This window comes from Panthera tigris, chromosome C1, assembly GCF_018350195.1.
Source record: "Panthera tigris isolate Pti1 chromosome C1, P.tigris_Pti1_mat1.1, whole genome shotgun sequence".
Classification (NCBI taxonomy): Eukaryota; Metazoa; Chordata; class Mammalia; order Carnivora; family Felidae; genus Panthera; species Panthera tigris.
Window position 1 is genome coordinate 23,724,241 of NC_056667.1, and position 17,794 is coordinate 23,742,034.

General features: G+C 53.3%; 1 protein-coding gene across 1 annotated transcript; it reads right to left on the minus strand.

Annotated features, from left to right (window-relative positions):
- Positions 1-1,886: 1,886 nt before the first annotated feature.
- On the minus strand, positions 1,887-17,769 carry PEF1 (penta-EF-hand domain containing 1). Its single transcript, XM_007092399.3, has 5 exons — positions 17,695-17,769; positions 8,467-8,767; positions 5,194-5,349; positions 4,563-4,706; positions 1,887-2,895 (listed from the first exon to the last, which is right to left on the minus strand). The coding sequence occupies exons 1-5, from the start codon at positions 17,716-17,718 to the stop codon at positions 2,666-2,668; spliced, it is 855 nt and encodes a 284-aa protein (XP_007092461.2). The 5' UTR covers positions 17,719-17,769; the 3' UTR covers positions 1,887-2,665.
- Positions 17,770-17,794: the final 25 nt, after the last annotated feature.

Genomic DNA, 17,794 nt, shown 5'->3' on the forward strand with positions numbered 1-17,794 from the left:
TACTGCTACCTTCCCCTTCTTGGAAATCGGGCTCGCATTTACTTTCTCTGAACTCACAGGATAAAAAGAGAAAGCCGCAGACATGCTCCGTCTGCCACCAGGATGATTAGAGGGCTGCCAGAGGCCCCGATCCCCGTTGCCAGAGCAGGAAGTGGAGTGCGGTCTGAAGCACCGCTCTGCTGAGAGGGCGGGAGGCATCTGGCAGGGGCCGGCTCGGCCGTGCGCACCGCCGGCTCTGCTTAACTTGATTAATGGAGCTTCGGGCTCCCTCTGACCTCACCCGTCAAGAAATGGGGCGAAGGCACGGTCCTGCCAGGGGCCCAGCCCGGGAATGCTTTCGCACCCCTCCTCTTAGACATCACGCTTTCCAAGAGCAGGTGGAAGGTACGGCCTAAGTATGTCATCCACCCCTTGGATGACTCACCAACCTGGCGCTCGTGGCCATTTTCACAGATGTGCGGTCATTGCCAGGTGGGACGGGCTGCCCTCTCCTTCCGCACTCCCGCTGGCCTCAGGATCCAAAGCTGTGTGTGGAGTTTCGTGTAGCCGGGCTCGGAGGTCCAGTGGGCAGAGTGAGGTGTGAGGGCTGGACCCGAGCTCGGAACCACTTACCCACAGGGACCAACCCACGGGGACGAACCCAGGCCTGGGGCTCCTCGGCCCTGGCCTAGCACAAGGCTGACACTATGATTGGCACCATTCTAGAGGCAGGTTTCGGTAGACACTTGGCTCAGTGGGAGCAAAGAAACAACAGAAGCTTCCCCTAATGGCCTCATTTCTACTCTACCCTGCTGGCTGAACTCAGTCCCCTGGTGGGCCCGAGGCCTCCCTTTGGGGGGATTCGGATGAGCTGGAGAAAATTCAGAGGACCAGGATACCCAGGTGAGAGCTGCTGAAGCACCCGGGACCACCCAGCCCAGGGAAGGAAGGCCCGGGGAACACATGATGGCACGTTCCAGGTATCTAGAAGCTTGGCATGCAGAAAGGGGTGATACAGGTTCTGGGTGACCCAAGACAGAAAACCATAGTCATGGGTGGTGTTTTCAAGGTGGCAGGATTTGGAATCCCATCAGGAAGAAGTGCTGCTTGTCGAAGAGGAAGCTTGTTTCCTGGAAGGGCACTGAGCTGTCCCCGGAGGATGGCAAGCAGAGGCGGGACTCAGGGTGGGGCAACGGGGGATCTAGCCCCGGGTGGAGGCTGGTCTGGTGCCAGGATTCTAGCACATGGCAGCCCAGGGGACAACAGGGCTGAACTGGCTGAGCCCGGCAAACCTACTGGGCTCACTGAGCTGCTTCCCCCAAGCACCCAGTGCAGGGACAAGAGCTTTCTTATCTTCATCACCCAAAGCAAAAGGATTATCACACTGGTGCCCGTGATAAAGTCCCCCAACAAACCAGAATGTCTGGTGTCTTAGCTTTTGATTGAAATTCTGTCAGATCACTACAGACATTTGGTGTAGACTGGTTATCATGCTGATCTAAGGATCTAGCTGGCAAGCACAGATGTCTGTGCTTAATAAAAATGGGGGGAAAGTTATGACTTAATAAATGCAGTTTGTCTGCAAGATAAAACTAAGGCTTGAGATAATGAAAAAGCCATGCTGTGAAAAGTTTAGGGCGGCTGCCCGTAGCCTACCACGCCAGCCCTAAAACTGTTATCAAACACAGCTGGCTTCTTGAAGTGAACCCGGCCAGTCCCTACATTTCAACTTCACCCTGGCAAATGGCACCAGCCCCACGTGGGCCATGTCCCCCCGAGACACTTCTTTCTGCATGGTGTGGCCTACGCTATGTACTTACATATGCGGTGAACGAGGCAGAGACGAGTGGCTGAATGGGCACGCACACGGGGGTGTGAACTGGAGCCAGGAAGTGTGACGGAAAACGTGGAACTCCAGAGTTCTGTCCTTTTATTGAGCTTACAGTTTCACTGAACTTTTGGCCCCGAAAGAAAAAACACACAACTTAAAAAAACAGCATTGGCAGTGGGAGGTGACAACTGTCCCCTGGGGATTGAAGCCGAGCAGAGAATGGCAGGCAAGTGAGGGGTCCGAGCTGCAGAGGGGTAGCCTGGCCAAGGGTGCCCAGAGAGCAGGCGGTCCAAGCCCCCGAGCAGGGCCAGCAGCCAGGCAGCTACAAGACAACACACGTGGATTTGGGGGCACGGGGGTGGTGGGATCCAAGCCACTTGGTCCCGCGGACAAACCTCCCTCGTGCTTGGTCAGCTTCCACTTCGGAGAAACTGGGTTCATCTGACAAGACGGTATGGGTGAAGGGACTCAGGTGCCAATGGCATGAGGCTGATGATCACTTACCCCTGGTGTCAGGGCGGAGAAGTGACAGCTAGAGGCTAGAGCCCAGCGGACTGGACACTAACTGGCATCTTCTGCTCCTGGCACGAGGCTGGGCCATTGAAATACTCAGGGCTCCAAGGGCATTCAACGTCCAGTCCTCTCTTTGGCCACCTCCTGTGTGGCCTCAGCCTAGGTCCCCACTATTTGGTGACTGACACAAGACTCCCAGCCCTCTTCGGGAACAGCGCTGCATCAGGCAAGGGAGAATCTTTTTCTAGGAGGGACAGGAAAAGCGGAGAGGCCCGCATGCCTCTCCCGCTCTAAGGGGCCAGGAAAGGCCCCTGGTACACTCCACTCTACAGATGGGCTGGGTCATAGCATCCGAGAAGCTGTCATGGTGACGAAGTCCTCGAAGCTGAGCCGAATGGTGCCCTGTACAGCTGTGTCCTTCTCCCGGAAAGCCTCGGTCAGCACCTGCAGCTGGGTGCACACCTGGATGAAGCGGTCTAGCTGCATGGTGGGGTTGGCAGAGCGCGGGCAATAGCGGGAGACCAGGAGCTGGGTGAACTGGGGGCTCAGGTTGTAGCCCATTTGGGACAGAGCTGCAGGGGAGGGAGGGGCACAAAGAGCAGACACAAAACCTTACCACGAGCACCACCATCCACCAGCTCCGTGGAGCACGGCAGTGCAGGGGACTTGGAGGAGATGAGCGCCAAAACGGAGAGGACAGAGGTCCCTAGGGTCTGTCCAAGATGGTGGGAGCACAAAAGGGGCTCTAGCTGGATGGTGCCCTTAGCTGGAAAGCTCCCATCCCTTTCTCCAAATCTCCACTACTGTCTGTTCAGTCGGGCCCACGGGGTCCCAGAAGGACACGGGGCTAGCTCTTCTGTGACTCATGTGCATTACAGAAGGAAGCCCGTGCCCCCGGGACCAACCTTTCCGGGGCGGACATCAGAGGCGGTACGACAGAGTAGACCTGACAAAGGCCTGCTCCGTAGTCGAGACAGCCCTTCAGCAAGTTGCTTACCCTTGCTAAGCCCCTGTCTTATCATCCCTAAAATGGGAATAATACTTACCTTGTAGGTTCTAGTAAGGATTAAAGGAGGTGATCCTATAAAGCACTTGTCGCGGTGCCTGACACATAACAACGCATTGTTATTTGTTAAAAATAATCAAATCGTCTTCCTCTCCCCAGGCGAGGCTGCTGGGCAGTTCCAAGGTCACGGCCTGCGTGCCGCTCTCTGTCCCTCCACCTGGGAGGCTTCCTTTTTTCCTCTCTGCACATCTACCAGCCCAGGCTAAAAGCTCCCCTTTTGCTATGTGGCCCTTGGGGAAGTTGCCTAAACTAAGCCTCAGTTTTCTCACCTGTAAAGGGGCAATGATAAGAGATTCCTCACCTAAGAGTGGGGAACAATAAACAGTAGCTATTGCACAGGCAGAACAAGTGATGTAACATATCAGAAGCGCTTCATACAGTGCCTGGCACACAGCAAGCGCTCCAGAAGTACCGATTTTGGTGGAAACGTCACCCTCGCCAATATCCGTGACAGGACCCGGCATGATCAGTATAGGTCATCTCTGGTTCCTTCAACCAGGGCACAGACATGGTGAGCTCACCCCCACCCAGAGCTCCTCAGTCTGACTGAAATCCACAGTCAAGCAAGGAGGGGACCAGGTTCTCAGGAAGCCCTTTCCCCCTCCCAGGTGGCAAAGCTCCCTGTCAGATTCTTATCACCCCACTAACCACCCATCTTGTAGAGTCAGAAATGGAACCAGACCTGGAGCTACGGCCTCAGGCCATCTTACCCGAATGCAACTTTTAGCGTGGTCTGGATCCCAGGGTTGGGAAGGAAACTGCCTTCTAGCAGAGCTGGTAACAAAAACCACCTTTCTGAGTCCTTATACAGGGCTCTTTCCATTCTGCATGCTAGAAACTAGAGAGGAAAGAGCCACACAGGCCACACACACTGGTCTCAAAGTGACCTGGGCCACCGAGCTCCCATCCCCGAGGCTCCCTGCTGGCTGGTCTCTCTCATCTAGTGGTGCCAGGAGTCCAGCCCCGATCCCGGAACCAGGTGCCCTCTTGCCCTGGATCTTGGCTCAGTGTCCCAGCCTGATCACAGAAGGGATGGGGAAGGGACCCGTGCTGAGTTTTAGAGTGTAGGTGGACATGTGGGAGTCAGAGGCTAGAGAAAACCCCCTTCCCTGCATAGGGAGTAAATGGAAAAGTCTAGCTCTGCCTGTGCAGAGTCCCCACCGTGGCCCTCACCTTGCTGCAGCTCGGTGTAGCTGATGGAGCCCGAGCGGTCCCGGTCATACTGCTGGAAGAGGTTCTTCCACTGCTGGATGAACTTCCACAGAGCCGAGAAACCATAGATGTCGATGCGGCCTGACTTCGTCTTGTCAAACATGTCTTGGGTGGAGACGGGGTGGAGGGAAGAAAAGCTTCAAGACTGAGGGCCGAGGGTCCGCGGGTACAACCCAGGCCGGAGTAGGAGACTCCACAGAGCCACGGGCCCGAGGCCCAGATGCTTGCACCTGAGACATACTCTCATCAAGTGTTGACCAGCCCCTACCCTTGGCCACCCTCAGCTCTAGCCCTTCCAGAACTGCATATTCTCTGTACGCTTGGCAGCTGACCCCCTCTGTGCCATCTGCTACCAGGGCAGGGGGTCCCACTCTGCAGAACGGAAAACGGCATGTGACTCAGCAGGGTCCGGAACTTGAGAAAAGATCTCAGGGAAGGAGCTCTCAGTCTAGAGGATCTCACCTTGAACCCAACTTCCTGCCTGAAATCCTCCCTGGCAGGAAGATTTCTCCTCAGAATGGCTGCCCAGCCACCATCAGGTCTCAGGTGGCAATGCCCCAGCTCGAGCCCACGGGGAAGGGCTAGGACTCACTTATCATCATGAGGCACGTCTCGTCGTTGAACGAGGACCAGTTGGAGTTGACCAGAGCCTGCTTCAGCTCCTTGATGGAGATGTAGCCACTGTGATCAGAGTCTACGGACTGGAACCAGGAGTAAGCCTCAGGATCCACGTTGGGAGGAACACCACCTGCGGGAAGGGGTGCAAGCCAGAGGAATTAGTCACAGGTCTCAAGGCCAGTGTGAAGAAATACTGGGGAGGGCCGGCCTCGGTGCCTCGCTGGTGATGGGTTTTCCTTACCCACAAAGCCTCACAGGTCCACCGACCCCGTCTCCCCTTAAGCCAACAGCCTTGTTCTCATGGAAGAGGACCTTCGGTGCAGACTCAACGAGTATTTGCAGCCGGCTTCTACTCTGTGAACCTGCTGGGCTTTTCCTACAGTGTTCCAGTCATTTCTCTCTTTGATCTTAAGTTTCTAAGGAACAGGGACTTTCCGGCTGACTGAGAATTCTCTGCAAAGAAGGATTATCTCTTCCCCAAAGACCGGCAACCCAAAAACATTTGCTGAGCAGCTACCGGGCACAGCCCAGGGATGAATATTTTGACAGTCACAGCAGCAAGGGGCCCTCTGGTGTGGGAATCAGGTCCGATCCAGGTCTGATCTTCCTGGCACGGTGACAGCTGACATATTCTATCAGGAGTCACCAGAGTGTGCGTGGCCACAGAACTCTACCTCTTCTTGTTCCCCATCACCTCCAACGCGAGGACCCATCCCCAAACCTCCCTGGAGACATCTCTGACACCTCCTCACCCCCACACACCCAGAGAGAGCTGCCCGGTTCTGAGAGATCCACACACAGGTGCCTCCTCCCCGTTCCGACGCACCTGCACTGGTTCAGACACCTCTCACGTGGATTGTTGTAACAAACCAAAATGCCTAACCAACCCATCCTTACAGCTACTCTCTGCCACCCTGTCCCTTTACAGTAATCTCCAAAATTAACTCAGTTCTAACCCATTACCCCTCGCCTCAACTCAAACCTCTTTCAAGGCTCCCCACCGCCTGCAAAATAAAGTCCAGCATCCTTAACACAGCATGCCAGGCCCTCCCGCAACGTGGTCCATTCTTGCCTACCTCTCGCACTCTATCCCCCTCGCAGCTCTGTTCCAGCCCAGATGGAGCATTATATACTCACTCTTAGCCACCCCTGCTCATTCCCACAGCGGAGGCTTTGCTGCTCCCCGCCGTGTAACCCTCTCTCCCTCGTCTCTCTGCATCCATTTCCTGTCTCCCTGCAACACCCAAATAAAATGCCGTTCCTTCCATAAAGCCTTCCCTGTTCTTCCAACTCTGGACCGGCTTCCTTCCCCTCTCCTTTGTACTCCTTCTCTCTTGTTTTATTTTATTAGTTTTTAAAAACTTTATTTTTTTGAGAGACAGAGTGTGCACGAGTGGGAGAGGGACAGGGAGAGAGGGAGACAGAATCCCAAGCAGGCTCCGCACCATCAGCACAGAAGCTTGGATGCATGAACCGTGAGGTCATGACCTGAGCCAAAACCAAGAGTCGGATGCTTAACCGGCTGAGCCACCCAGGCGCCCCTGGATCAGGCTTTAGGAAGCGCTGTTCCAGGGAGTCACTAGCCGCACTGGAAAGGAGACAAAGGTGGCCACACGAGGGGAAGCCGCAGATGGTGAGCAGCGAAAGGTATGAGGCACATGTCTCCTCTCTCTGTGGCCCTAGAGATGATCTCTGGCCTCAGGCCCTATGGGGATAAGCCTCCCAGAGAGGGGCTCCTTCCCCTGCAGTGACCTCATGTGGGCTCACAGACGAGATTTCAAAAGGACGAGGGACTCCGCCATGAAGCTGCTGGGCTGAAAGCAAACAGCCAGAAGCTCTGAGCTCTGACAAGATAAATGCCACTGCCTCGGTGTTTAGAACCCCCAAGGTGTGAGCATCTCCCTCGGGGCCGCCCGCCTGGGAACGAGCGCGAAGATGCTGCAGCCGCCCAGCGGGGCCGCTCCCTGGAGGCCGTGCAGGTGTGCCAGGGCGGTTCTAGATGCCGTGCTGCTGGCTTGGTCTCCCGGGGGTAAGCGTTCTGTGAAGAGGCTGAGTCCGTGAGGACACAGGGACCCAGGCACTCCCCCTCCCTGACCCCCTGTCTGCGGCCACTTGGAAATTTGCACTGAGCCTGAGGCCGCCCACCAGGATTCTCTGCTTCCACTGGATCTCCAAGCCCCCCTCCCCCCGCCGCCCACCTTGTCCAGTACCTCACCTTCACTATCTTTGATCTTTATTCTCCCTGCGGCATTCTCCTGCCTGTCTCAGTACCTCCCAGTGGTAAGGCCCTCGTCACACGTGCTACCCCATTACATGCGGAATACCTCCTTGCTGAGATGTCCCCGAACGAGTCCTGTCACAGCACAGTGGGTACTAAGGCCTTCCCGCCGTGCCCAGCGTTCACCTGCACCTTCTCATCGAATCCTCATTAGTAATCTCGTCAGGTCGTGGCATTCACCCATTTTACGCGTGTGGACAAGGAGGCACAAACTTCACAATGAGGTGAAGTGATCTGGTCAGGTCAGTACGTGGTCTGGTATCAAAAGCCCGGGTTTTCAACTACTTCACTACCTTGCCTTTCTACACATAAGGGCCAATCTCCCTCCCCCAGAAATGGGTCCTCCCCGCGGTGCACTGCCTCCAGTTGTTTGGCGACTCCCCCGCCCCTCCCCTGTAAGAGTGCCGTACGCCCTCTCCACTGCCTGGTGGCTTGTGGAGCCCCTCCAGGAGAGGACTATCCGTTCCCATCCTACAGATGGTAGGTCAGGCTTGACCAGGGGCTGTGGTGGGGCCAACAGAACGCGGGTGGAAGAAGATGTGAAGAACTTCAGCGCAGGAACTTTAAGGGGCACTGTGCTTTCCTGCCAGCCCTCCCCATCTTTCCTGCCACATCCGCAACATATCTCAGGGGCTGCTCCTTCAGCCTGGACGTGGAAAGCACAGACATGTGGCTCAGAACCTCGGCAGCCAAATCCTCAGCCGCTGACACGTAAGCAAGAGTAAGTGAGTGCGAGCGAGCGATAGAAATACACGTCTCCTGTTGTCAGCCGAAGTGATTTTGGAGTTGTTGTTACCACAGCAAGTTAACTGACACGTTCCTTGTTCTGCTGTTGCAAGCTGGAGCCAGAAGCAAGATGCTAGGGAGCCAGAGACGAGACTGCCCGCACACCCACAGGAAGGGCAAGGACGGGCCCCAGATAACTCAGAACAAGGTCAGAGGCACCTGGAGTCCAAGATCCCTACTCACCTGGAGGAGGTCCCTGTCCGTAAGGCCCGGGATGCTGGGCACCGTAGGAATTCGGAGGAGGCTGGCCATAGGGACCCCCCGGGGCCGCACTACCATATAGTCCTCCTGGAGTCCCAGGATTGGGGTGTCCATAGGGCCCTCCACCAGCCGGCGGTCCATAAGGCCCCCCGGGGGCAGGACCCCCGCCGTAACTGCCACCAGGGGGTACCCCACCGCCATACTGCCCTCCACCGTGGGGGGGTCCGGGGTAGTAGCTACCCGGAGGGGCTCCGGGCGCTTGTCCTCCAGCTCCTGGGCAGCCCTGTAACAAGAGCAAAATATCCATCAGAATGATAAGGCCGGAAACCAGCCACAGTCTGGCACTTTACAGTTACAACGCACTGCCAATGCCATCGCCCTCTTGCAGCTGACCCCATAGGCAGGGCTGGAATCATGATCTCGCTGCTCAGACGGGCAACCTGAGGCTTCCAGAGAAGATAAAACTTAGCCAAGATCGTACTGTCCACGACCTGTGAAGTCAGGGCTTGCCCTCCTGGCTCCCCTTCCTATCACGCCGAGGGGCTCCGTGGGGGCTGGGATCGTGTCTGGTTTGCCACTCGTATCCCCAGCCCCCAGTGCCGAATGGATGGATGCTCGGTAAATATTTACTGAGCAAATGAGGAGGTGAATGAATCAAAATCCCAAATCCTCATCCTGTGCTACCTCCAGCCCTATGTGGCGAATTCACGGCGCAAATGTGATTTGCACCACACACCCCGACCCTCTTCGATCACAGACGCTGTATCGGCAGCATGGCTTCCTTATTCTAGAAGAGCCTGAGACACAAAAGCATCTCACTCGTGACTCTGGGAGACAGGCAGGGGAGACCCTACTCCTCAGGCACCATAGTGCGATCGGTAAGAGGCAAAAAAGACCAGTCTGACTTCAGGCTCTGCCATTTATGAACTGGACTCATGACTTACCCTCTCTAAGCCTCAATATCCTCTGCTCTAAGTGGAAATAAAAATAGCGCCTATCCCAGGTTGGTATGTGAACGAAATGACACCGATCATGTGAAGTGCCCGACACAGGCCCTGGCACTCAAAACACATTAACTATTAATAACAGCACCGTGCTAGGCAGGAGGAAAGCCAGGTCCAGAAAAATCACGCATAGACCACGTGGAGGGGCTGGGACCAGGACCTGGGTCTCCTGGCTGTTGAGCCCAGGCCACGTGTATGGTAGCACACATACAAGGGGGCGCTCCCTCTCTTGGCCACGTCCCCACACCACTAGCCAGGGACCCGCAAACTCCGAGTGTTCAGCTACAACTCCCTAAATGACAGAGGGCAGCCCCAGCACATCTGCAGACAGGCTGGGCTCAAAGGCATAGGGAGCGGCTGGGCCCAGCTCTGACGAGGGTACCATCTGGACGTGTTCTAGATAAACCTGTAACGCACACCAGTGGACTAGCTGCTGAGAGCCTGGACTTCCTCTTTTTACTGTGTTTGGTAGCTTCTGGGGCACCTTTCCTCAAGGCTAAGGCCAAATTCACACTTCATCTAAAGGAGGTCGGACTGCTCAAGGAAGGGAGGCTTCTTGAGGGAGGGCAGGAAGAGGTCCTTCCACCTTCCCCACTCGGCGTCGTGGGGGCTTTTCCACCCTGGAAACTGCCAGAGCTAGCAGCAAGGCTCCTTCACGGTGAAGTCACAGACCAATCTCAATTCCAAACTCTGCACTCACCAGCTGAGTTCTCACCGTGGGCCACTGGCTTAATCTCCCCGTGCCTGTTTCCTCACAAGTAAAATATAATAATCTCTCCCTCACTGGAAGGTTCTGCTGATTACAAGAAATACATGCAGCAGAATTTTGTCAGTTTAACTCTTAGCTAAAGACTCTTCTGATAAAATGTAATTTTAACAGATAAAAGAAAGTTGCTTTGGTAGAAGCGAGGTGGGGATTTCAGAGCCCCGACCATGCTGGCCCCCTCTCTTGTCAGATCCTGAGGGAGCTCTGTAGAAACCTTATGGTGACTCGAAAGACAGTCTGAAAACCACTAAAGGGGGGCGCATGGGTGGCTCAGTCGTTTGAGCGTCCAACTTTGGCTTAGGTCTCACGGTTCAAGGGTTCGAGCCCCGCACCAGGCTCTATGCTGACAGCTCAGAGCCTTCGGATTCTGCGTCTCCCTCTCTCTCTGTCCCTCCCCTGCTCTCACTCTGTCTCTCTCTCTCTCTCTCTCTCAAAACTAAACATTAAAAAAAAGAAAAAAAGAAAAAAAAGAAAACCACCAATGTAAGAAAAAAAGTTCTCACAATAGTGCCTGGCAAAAGCAAACGATCTATAAATCTTGGCTGTTGTTATTATTATATTAATTATCATCGGCAAAGCCCTGGACCAGATAAATTCTTGGGGGGCGTGTATAAAGAAGCAGAACAGTCTGAAGGAGCAGTTAACTGAACAGTTAACTGAAGAGGCATGGAAACATTCTCCAACATCTAACAAAACAGCAGAAGGAAACGGGTGCTGCGAATGGATGCATAAGCCATGCGTCATGGGACCAGAAAGGAAAGAGGGTGAGATCAGGGGAGTTTCCAGGAGAAAGCCGCATTCGAGCTGTGACAAAAAGAAGGGAGTTGGAGCAGTGTGATGGCAGGGGTGCCAGGAGGTGGTCATCTAACCTAACCCCTTCAGTTTACAGATGGGGTAACTAAGGAGAGGGGAAGGGAACCGCTCGAATCACACAAATCACAAGGAGCTGGAGGCAGAGGTGGAGGCAGACCACTCCCCACCACACTCGTGCCCAGTGACTCCCAATGCCTCCTGCTACAGTGCTCTTTCCTTAAACAATAGGGCACAGGATTCCGGCGTAGGATGAGAAAAGGGGTGGGGGCCCTGCAGAGACTGGGCGCACCCAAAGAACAGGCCAGACCAAGGCAGGAAGTAGCTGCTCCGCAACAAGCCCTGTGAGCAAAGCCATAAACTGGACCTGGCCTAGGGCACCTGAGGCACAGGCCTTCCCCCTGGGAAATGCCCCCAGACCGCCAAAGCAGGTGTCGCCAGGCAGGTCTTCTGACCCTCCTGCTGTCACATTTCAGGGGCCTGCTGGGTCTGGTGCAGTCTGGCAGCAGCTAAACCCTTTCTGGTCTGCCCTGTGTTAGAGCCTTTACCTGCGCAGTTTACAGAGCACTTTGAGAGAGAGAGAGAGAGAGAGAGAGAGAGACACACACACACACACACACACACACACACACGAGTGCTCCTGGAAGAATCCTGCCAACAGTCCTCCAACAGAAAAAGGAAGATTTTTCACACCTGTGAAATGACTTCATTCAGCAAGTATTTATAGAGTGACCACGCCGTACTAGGTACGGGGCGGGGCAAAACTAAATAGGGCCTATCCCACTGTGGCCCCTAGTGGTTATGATACAGTTTGATCCGTGCCATCAGAAAAGTCTACTTAACTGCTATCAAGGAGACATAAACAGAGTAATTTGTTCTGTTCATTGAATGACGGATGAGCAATCAAATGAAGAAATGCATGAAGTGGATCAAGGAAGGCTTCCTGGAGGAGGCAGGAGTGATACTGGAGGCGGCCTTGAAGGATGCACGCGCATTCCCTAAAAGGAAAGCAGGAAAGGACATTCCAGACAGGAGGGAGAAGTTTGATGAAGGCACACATCTATGAGTGAGCACAGAGAGGTGGGGGAATGGCCTGAAAAGCAGGGGCGGGGACAAGAATGCAAGGTGAACTCAGAAAGGCTGGCTCTTTGCACGCTCCTTGACCAAGCTCCCCTCCTGCTGCATTTCTGTTAGCTGGTGAGTTACTGGTGTCTTAAGGTATTTTCTGTCTGTCTCTGCCTCCTCCATGCAACAGTGGGCTCCCCAAGGCCAGACACTGGGCCTCATTCATCATGGTACCCAGGGTCCAGCACAGTGCCTGGCACCTGCAAGCCTCCATAAATATTTGAACAGATGAATACCACTCTAAAGAGTTTGGGCTCTATGCCTGAGGAAACAGAGCGCCACAGAAGGGTTTCCAATGGAGGAGGAACGTGATCAGAGCGTTGTTTAGAGAATTAACCAGCAGCGGGGTGGAGGATGAGCTAGCGGGGGAGGCAGCAGCCCAGGTGCTAGGCAGGCAGGGCTTGAACCAGACAGCGGACTTAGACATGGAGCGAGCAGGATGGATTCCGAAGCTATTTCGGAGATAGGCTAGACATGACTTGACGACTAATTCGATTAGGGAGTAGATGGAGGGGGAAGGAAAGGGAAGTGTTTAGAATGACTCAGGTTTCCAGCGTGTACCCACGAAGGAACTGGAGCCTCCAGGCTGCGGAGGAAGTTTGGGGAAGATGGTTTCCAGGGTCACGGAGTTGTTAGTGAAGGTCTGAACCAGACATGAAAACCGGAGTCCCTGACTCCCTGTTCTTTTATGCTACTCCATGCTGCCAACCCTTTTGAGGCTTTTTCCGAGAGCATTTCATGCTGATCAACACAAGACTGTGAAAGAAAGAAAAAGACGGGAGAAGTCCTGCAACCACGGTTCCCAAAGCATCACAGAAAACTATCCCTAGGTCTTTACTAAATGCAAATAAACATTTGATATACTGGGGCAGGGAAGGGGCAATTCACATTGTACTGAGGTTCTGCTAGGTGCTTCCAGTTCAACTGACCCTCACTGATCCTCAGTCCTGTGAGGAAGGGCTATTGCCCCCATTTTACAGATGAGAAAATTAAGGTACAGAGTTCACTAATGTGCCTGGGACAAACAACTAGAACAGATGAGCTGGGATTCAAAACGGGGCCTCTACTCTACCACCCTCTGCTGTGTTCACTCAATTGTGACTGAACAGGGACTGTCCTCAATGTAGCTGTCAAATATGAGGGATTTCTACAGTGGACAGGGCTGAAGCGGGAAGGTGGACTGGGTGATCTTTCAGACGCTTCAAGCCCGGAAATCAGGACTCAGAAGAATCTTACTCTTTTTCCAGCCCAGTGCCCAGACCTGATTTGAGAAGCACGGGACTGTAAGAGACCCCAAAGGCCCTCCAGTCCAACCTCTCGGTAGGTGATGGAATCTCTGCTGCACCATCTTGAACCTCTGTTTGCATTCATGCAAGTGGTGGGGAGCTCAGCTCCCCCTACAGGACCTACTCAAGAAGCTCTGTGTTTTCCTTCGGCTCTGAGCATTCATTCATTCTTCTACCCCCAAGACCCTCGTGGAGTTCAGAGATATCAAAGGCGGGTGCGTGCCGAGTCCTGAGGGGGAAGGGAGTAGGCAGGCTGCCTTGCAAACGGAGGCCTGTGCTCTGGGGCTGTCCCTCAAGTGTCTGCTGGAGGAGGCGACAGCCCATTCTAAGGGGTTAAACAATCAAGAAGACAGGAGTGGTCTGGGCATTCACCAGCAGAGCCTCCTAAAATACTTAAAAGGCCAGAAACCTGCAGCCAATAGACAGTGGGCCAAGAACTGTCCCAAGGCTTCAATTACCGCCTCGGTGCTGACACTCCAAAATCGTCTGTCCAGGTCCATCTCTCCTGAGCTGCAGACCCACACATCCAACAACCTCCTGGATCTTCTCTCCAAATGTATCCCTCCCTCTGTGTCCCCGTCTCAGCGAACAGTACCTCCCACCCAGTCACCCAAACCTGAAACCTGAGACCCCAGTGCCCTCCTGGGCACCTCCTCTTTCCTCCCCTCCATCACCCCAATTAGGCACTGAGTTTTCTCAATTCTACCTCCCAAAGGCTTCTCAAATCCATTTCCACCAGGTCGCTGTTCTCTGTAATCAAGTTTACTTCAACAACTTTGAAACTGGTCTCCCTGCCTCGTCTCTCCTGCTTCAGTCCATTTTCACAGTGCCCCATGGTGCCAGCTCCAAAGCACAAAGGAGAGAAGACTCTTCAACAGCTCCCCTCATTAGTCAGGATGAAGTCCGCACTCCCTCGAAAGGCATACAAAGTCCTTTAGGATCTGGTCCTTGCTTACCTTTCTGGTCTCATTTCTTAGCCGTTCCCCCCTCTTCACTACATATCGATCTCCTGAAATTCCTCCAAGATATCGGGCTCTCTTTTCCCGACCTTTGTGCACGCTAGTCCCTTCGTTTTCTTCACTCAGCTAATGCCGATTGGTGATTCAGCTTTTGGCTTAAATGTCACCCCCTCTAAGATTTCCTCACCCCCAGACTTACTTAGATGTCCCTCCTGTGCTGTCCTAGTGCCTTACACTTACTCCCATTTAATATTTATCACACCGATTCTACAATTTATCCATCTGTATCACTCTTTCCTTGGAGTATTTATTACATGCCAAACACGACGCCAAGCACTTTACGTGGATTATCTCCTTTAATCTCTACAGTATCTCTTGAGGTAGGCTCTCTTATGACCCCATTTTAAAGAAGGGAAAACTGAGCCTTGGACTTTTTGCAAGAAACTTCTGCAAGGAAATGGCAGAGCAGGGATGTGCAGCCAAATCTCTCAGCCTCAGAGACCAAGCTCTCACCAAAACCCATCAAGGCTGCCCCCCTCCCACCCAGGACCAAAGAAAGCGTACTTGATTTTATGATTTTATGACTCCCAACACCCAGTCCATGCTTGAGGACCCCACGGCTGGAGGCAGTGGAAAATGAGAGGAGTTTTGACTCCCAACAATAGGATGGAATCCTCCAGGGCCATGTACTTTTACTGGGTGAAGCGGGGCTGGTGTTAACTAAGCCTTTGGATGCTCTAAAACAACCAGGCACTTTCTTGGAATACCCTGGACCAGGAGGGACAGGCAGAGAAGGGTATAATGGGGGGATAAAAGCATTTCTTCTTCTATTCTAGACACATTTCTCTTCGGGCTCTTCAGTATTTCACTCTGAGCATAAGCCCAAGCAGCATGGTAACAGCAACTGCGGGAGCAAGAGCCATCACCAGGCCCTGCACACCCTTGGTATCAGCAACGTGCCAAGCTCCCTGCAGGCTTCATCGTATTTTGTCTTGATTTCAGCCCTATGAAGGCAGAATCCTCCCTTTTATCATTCCTCCCTTTCTAAAGGTGAGGAAACTGAGGCTCAGAGCCCTCAGATGGTTTGTCCAAAGGCACATAACTGTTAAGTGCTAGAATTAGGATTCTAGCCCAGTTGTATCTAACCTGGAAGTTCAGGCTCTTAATTTCTATGTCATTGCCTCTAGGATGCATACAAATGAACTCCAGATGCTTATTAAGATGTAGATTCTTGGTTCCTTCCTGGGCACAGAATAGGTCTGAGGTGGAACCCAAAGGTGTGCTTTTTAAACAAGCTCCTAGGTGATCGTGACACAAACCATCCACCGAGAAACAAGGCGTGATGGCAATGTTTTCTCAAACTGTGTTTCTCCAGAATACTAGTGTTACCAAAAAAAAAAAAAAGACCAGACATTCAAAAAGCGGCCAGTTGAGGTGGGGGGGTGGTGGTGGCAGGGAGCTCCATGGTTAAGTAAGTTTAAGAAATACTGCATATTCTGGGGCGCCTGGGTGGCTCAGTTGTGTCGAGCATCTGACTTCAGCTCAGGTCATGATCTCACAGCTTGTGAGTTCGAGCCCCGCATCGGGCTCTGTGCTAACAGCTCAGAGCCTGGGTCTCCCTCTCCCTCTACCCTTCCTCCACTCATGCTCGGTCTCTGTCTCAAAAATAAATAAACATTAAAAAAAAAATACTGCATATCCCAGTCCTCTCTGGCAGATTTACAAAGCATATTAACAAATTAAGAATTCAGAGATGCCCCATGTTGAATAAACTTATTCAGTTGTATTTAACAGACTATTTCCCAAACCTACCTAAACCACAGAATCTTCCTCTATTAGCAATACCTATTAACATTTCATAAGATCCAACAAATGGAATGGAACTTCAGAAACCCTGCTAGGTTATACTTCCTCCTGACCTCGGCCCATGCCAGCCTTTTTTTTTTTTTCTACCTCTGCTAGATACGCAATGAAAGGAGTTCTAAGTTCTAGCCCTCACTTGCTACATGTGACCTTGAGCAAGCCACTTAACTTCTTTGGGCTCCTTCCTCAGCTATAAATTGGGGATAATAATCTCTGCTAGAGATTCGGCCTACAGGACCTTCATCACTGAGATAATAAAGGTCCAAATACTGTGTACAAAAGCCACAGAGTGCCGCACTTCCTCGCCACTCTTTTGGCACGTGACTATACCCAGCGGAGTGCTAATATCCCATATATTTGTTTTCCAATTTTCCCTGCATGGGTTTTATCTCCTAAATTAGTACGACCTTGGGCAACTCGAGAGCCCTCCCTGGGCTTCGGTTTCTTAAAATGAAGGTATTTGAGGAACCCCGCCCCACCACTGACTTTCTAGGAGTGTAGAAAAAAATCAAAATAGTTACACTTTTAGAAGTACCAAATGCTTTACAAGCATGACTTCATTACTCTTCCTAGCAGCTCTATGAAGTAGACCCTATTACTGGGCCCTATTTTACTAAGGGGGAAACAGGCTCACAAAGGCAATACACCCTTGCCTAGCTGCTCAAAACTATTTACGTGATGGAGCCAAGATGTGAGCTTTCCTCTGACTCCAAGCTGAACTTTAACCACTCTACCAATCTGTCGTCCAACAAAGGATTCTGGCGACAGAATCCCCTTGCTGTGATGTTCCTGGCTGGATCAAAATGGGCTGGAGGTGGGCAAGGGCATGTTGCTGAGGCTTCCGGGTTCTGCTGCCTGCCTAGAGACTTCAGACGAGTTCTGCCTTCTCTGGGATTCACTTTTCCTATGCGTGAAACGGAAGTGTTAGACTAAGTAAGCAAGGTCACTCGTGGAACCCGCGAAAACCACAGATTCTCCTGATTGTTCGCATGCAGTATGTCAGGGTGTGCTTTTCTCCGACGCCCCCAACGATGCCGACGAAACCAGTGCTCTCAATGTTCTGTTGGCGTTGGTGAGGCCGCAGGGAGCCCCCGCGGGACTCCTGAGAAGGTGTGGGGCCCAAGCGGAGCCCAGCCTGATTACGTGGGGTCCAAGGTCCCCAAATCCTCGCCGGCGCGACGTCAGAGGGGGCGCGACGCGACCTCCCAGACCTGTAGCACTGCGTGACGTGAGACGGGCGCGACCGACCAGCCCTTTTGCCTTCTCTCCCGCGCGAGACCTCACTGAAGCCAGCTTCAGCGTGGGAAGGGCGCGGAGAAAGCCGGGAGAAAGCCAAGCAGGGCCGGGGCCTGGATTCGGCGAGGCCCCTCCTGGAATCGCCCGCCCCCGACACTCACCTGCCCGTACGGATAGCTGGCCATGGCGACTCGACGTCACACGCCGGCGGTGGGCGGAGCTTCCCGGTCCTAAACCTGCCCCGCCTGGGCCTGGGGGCGG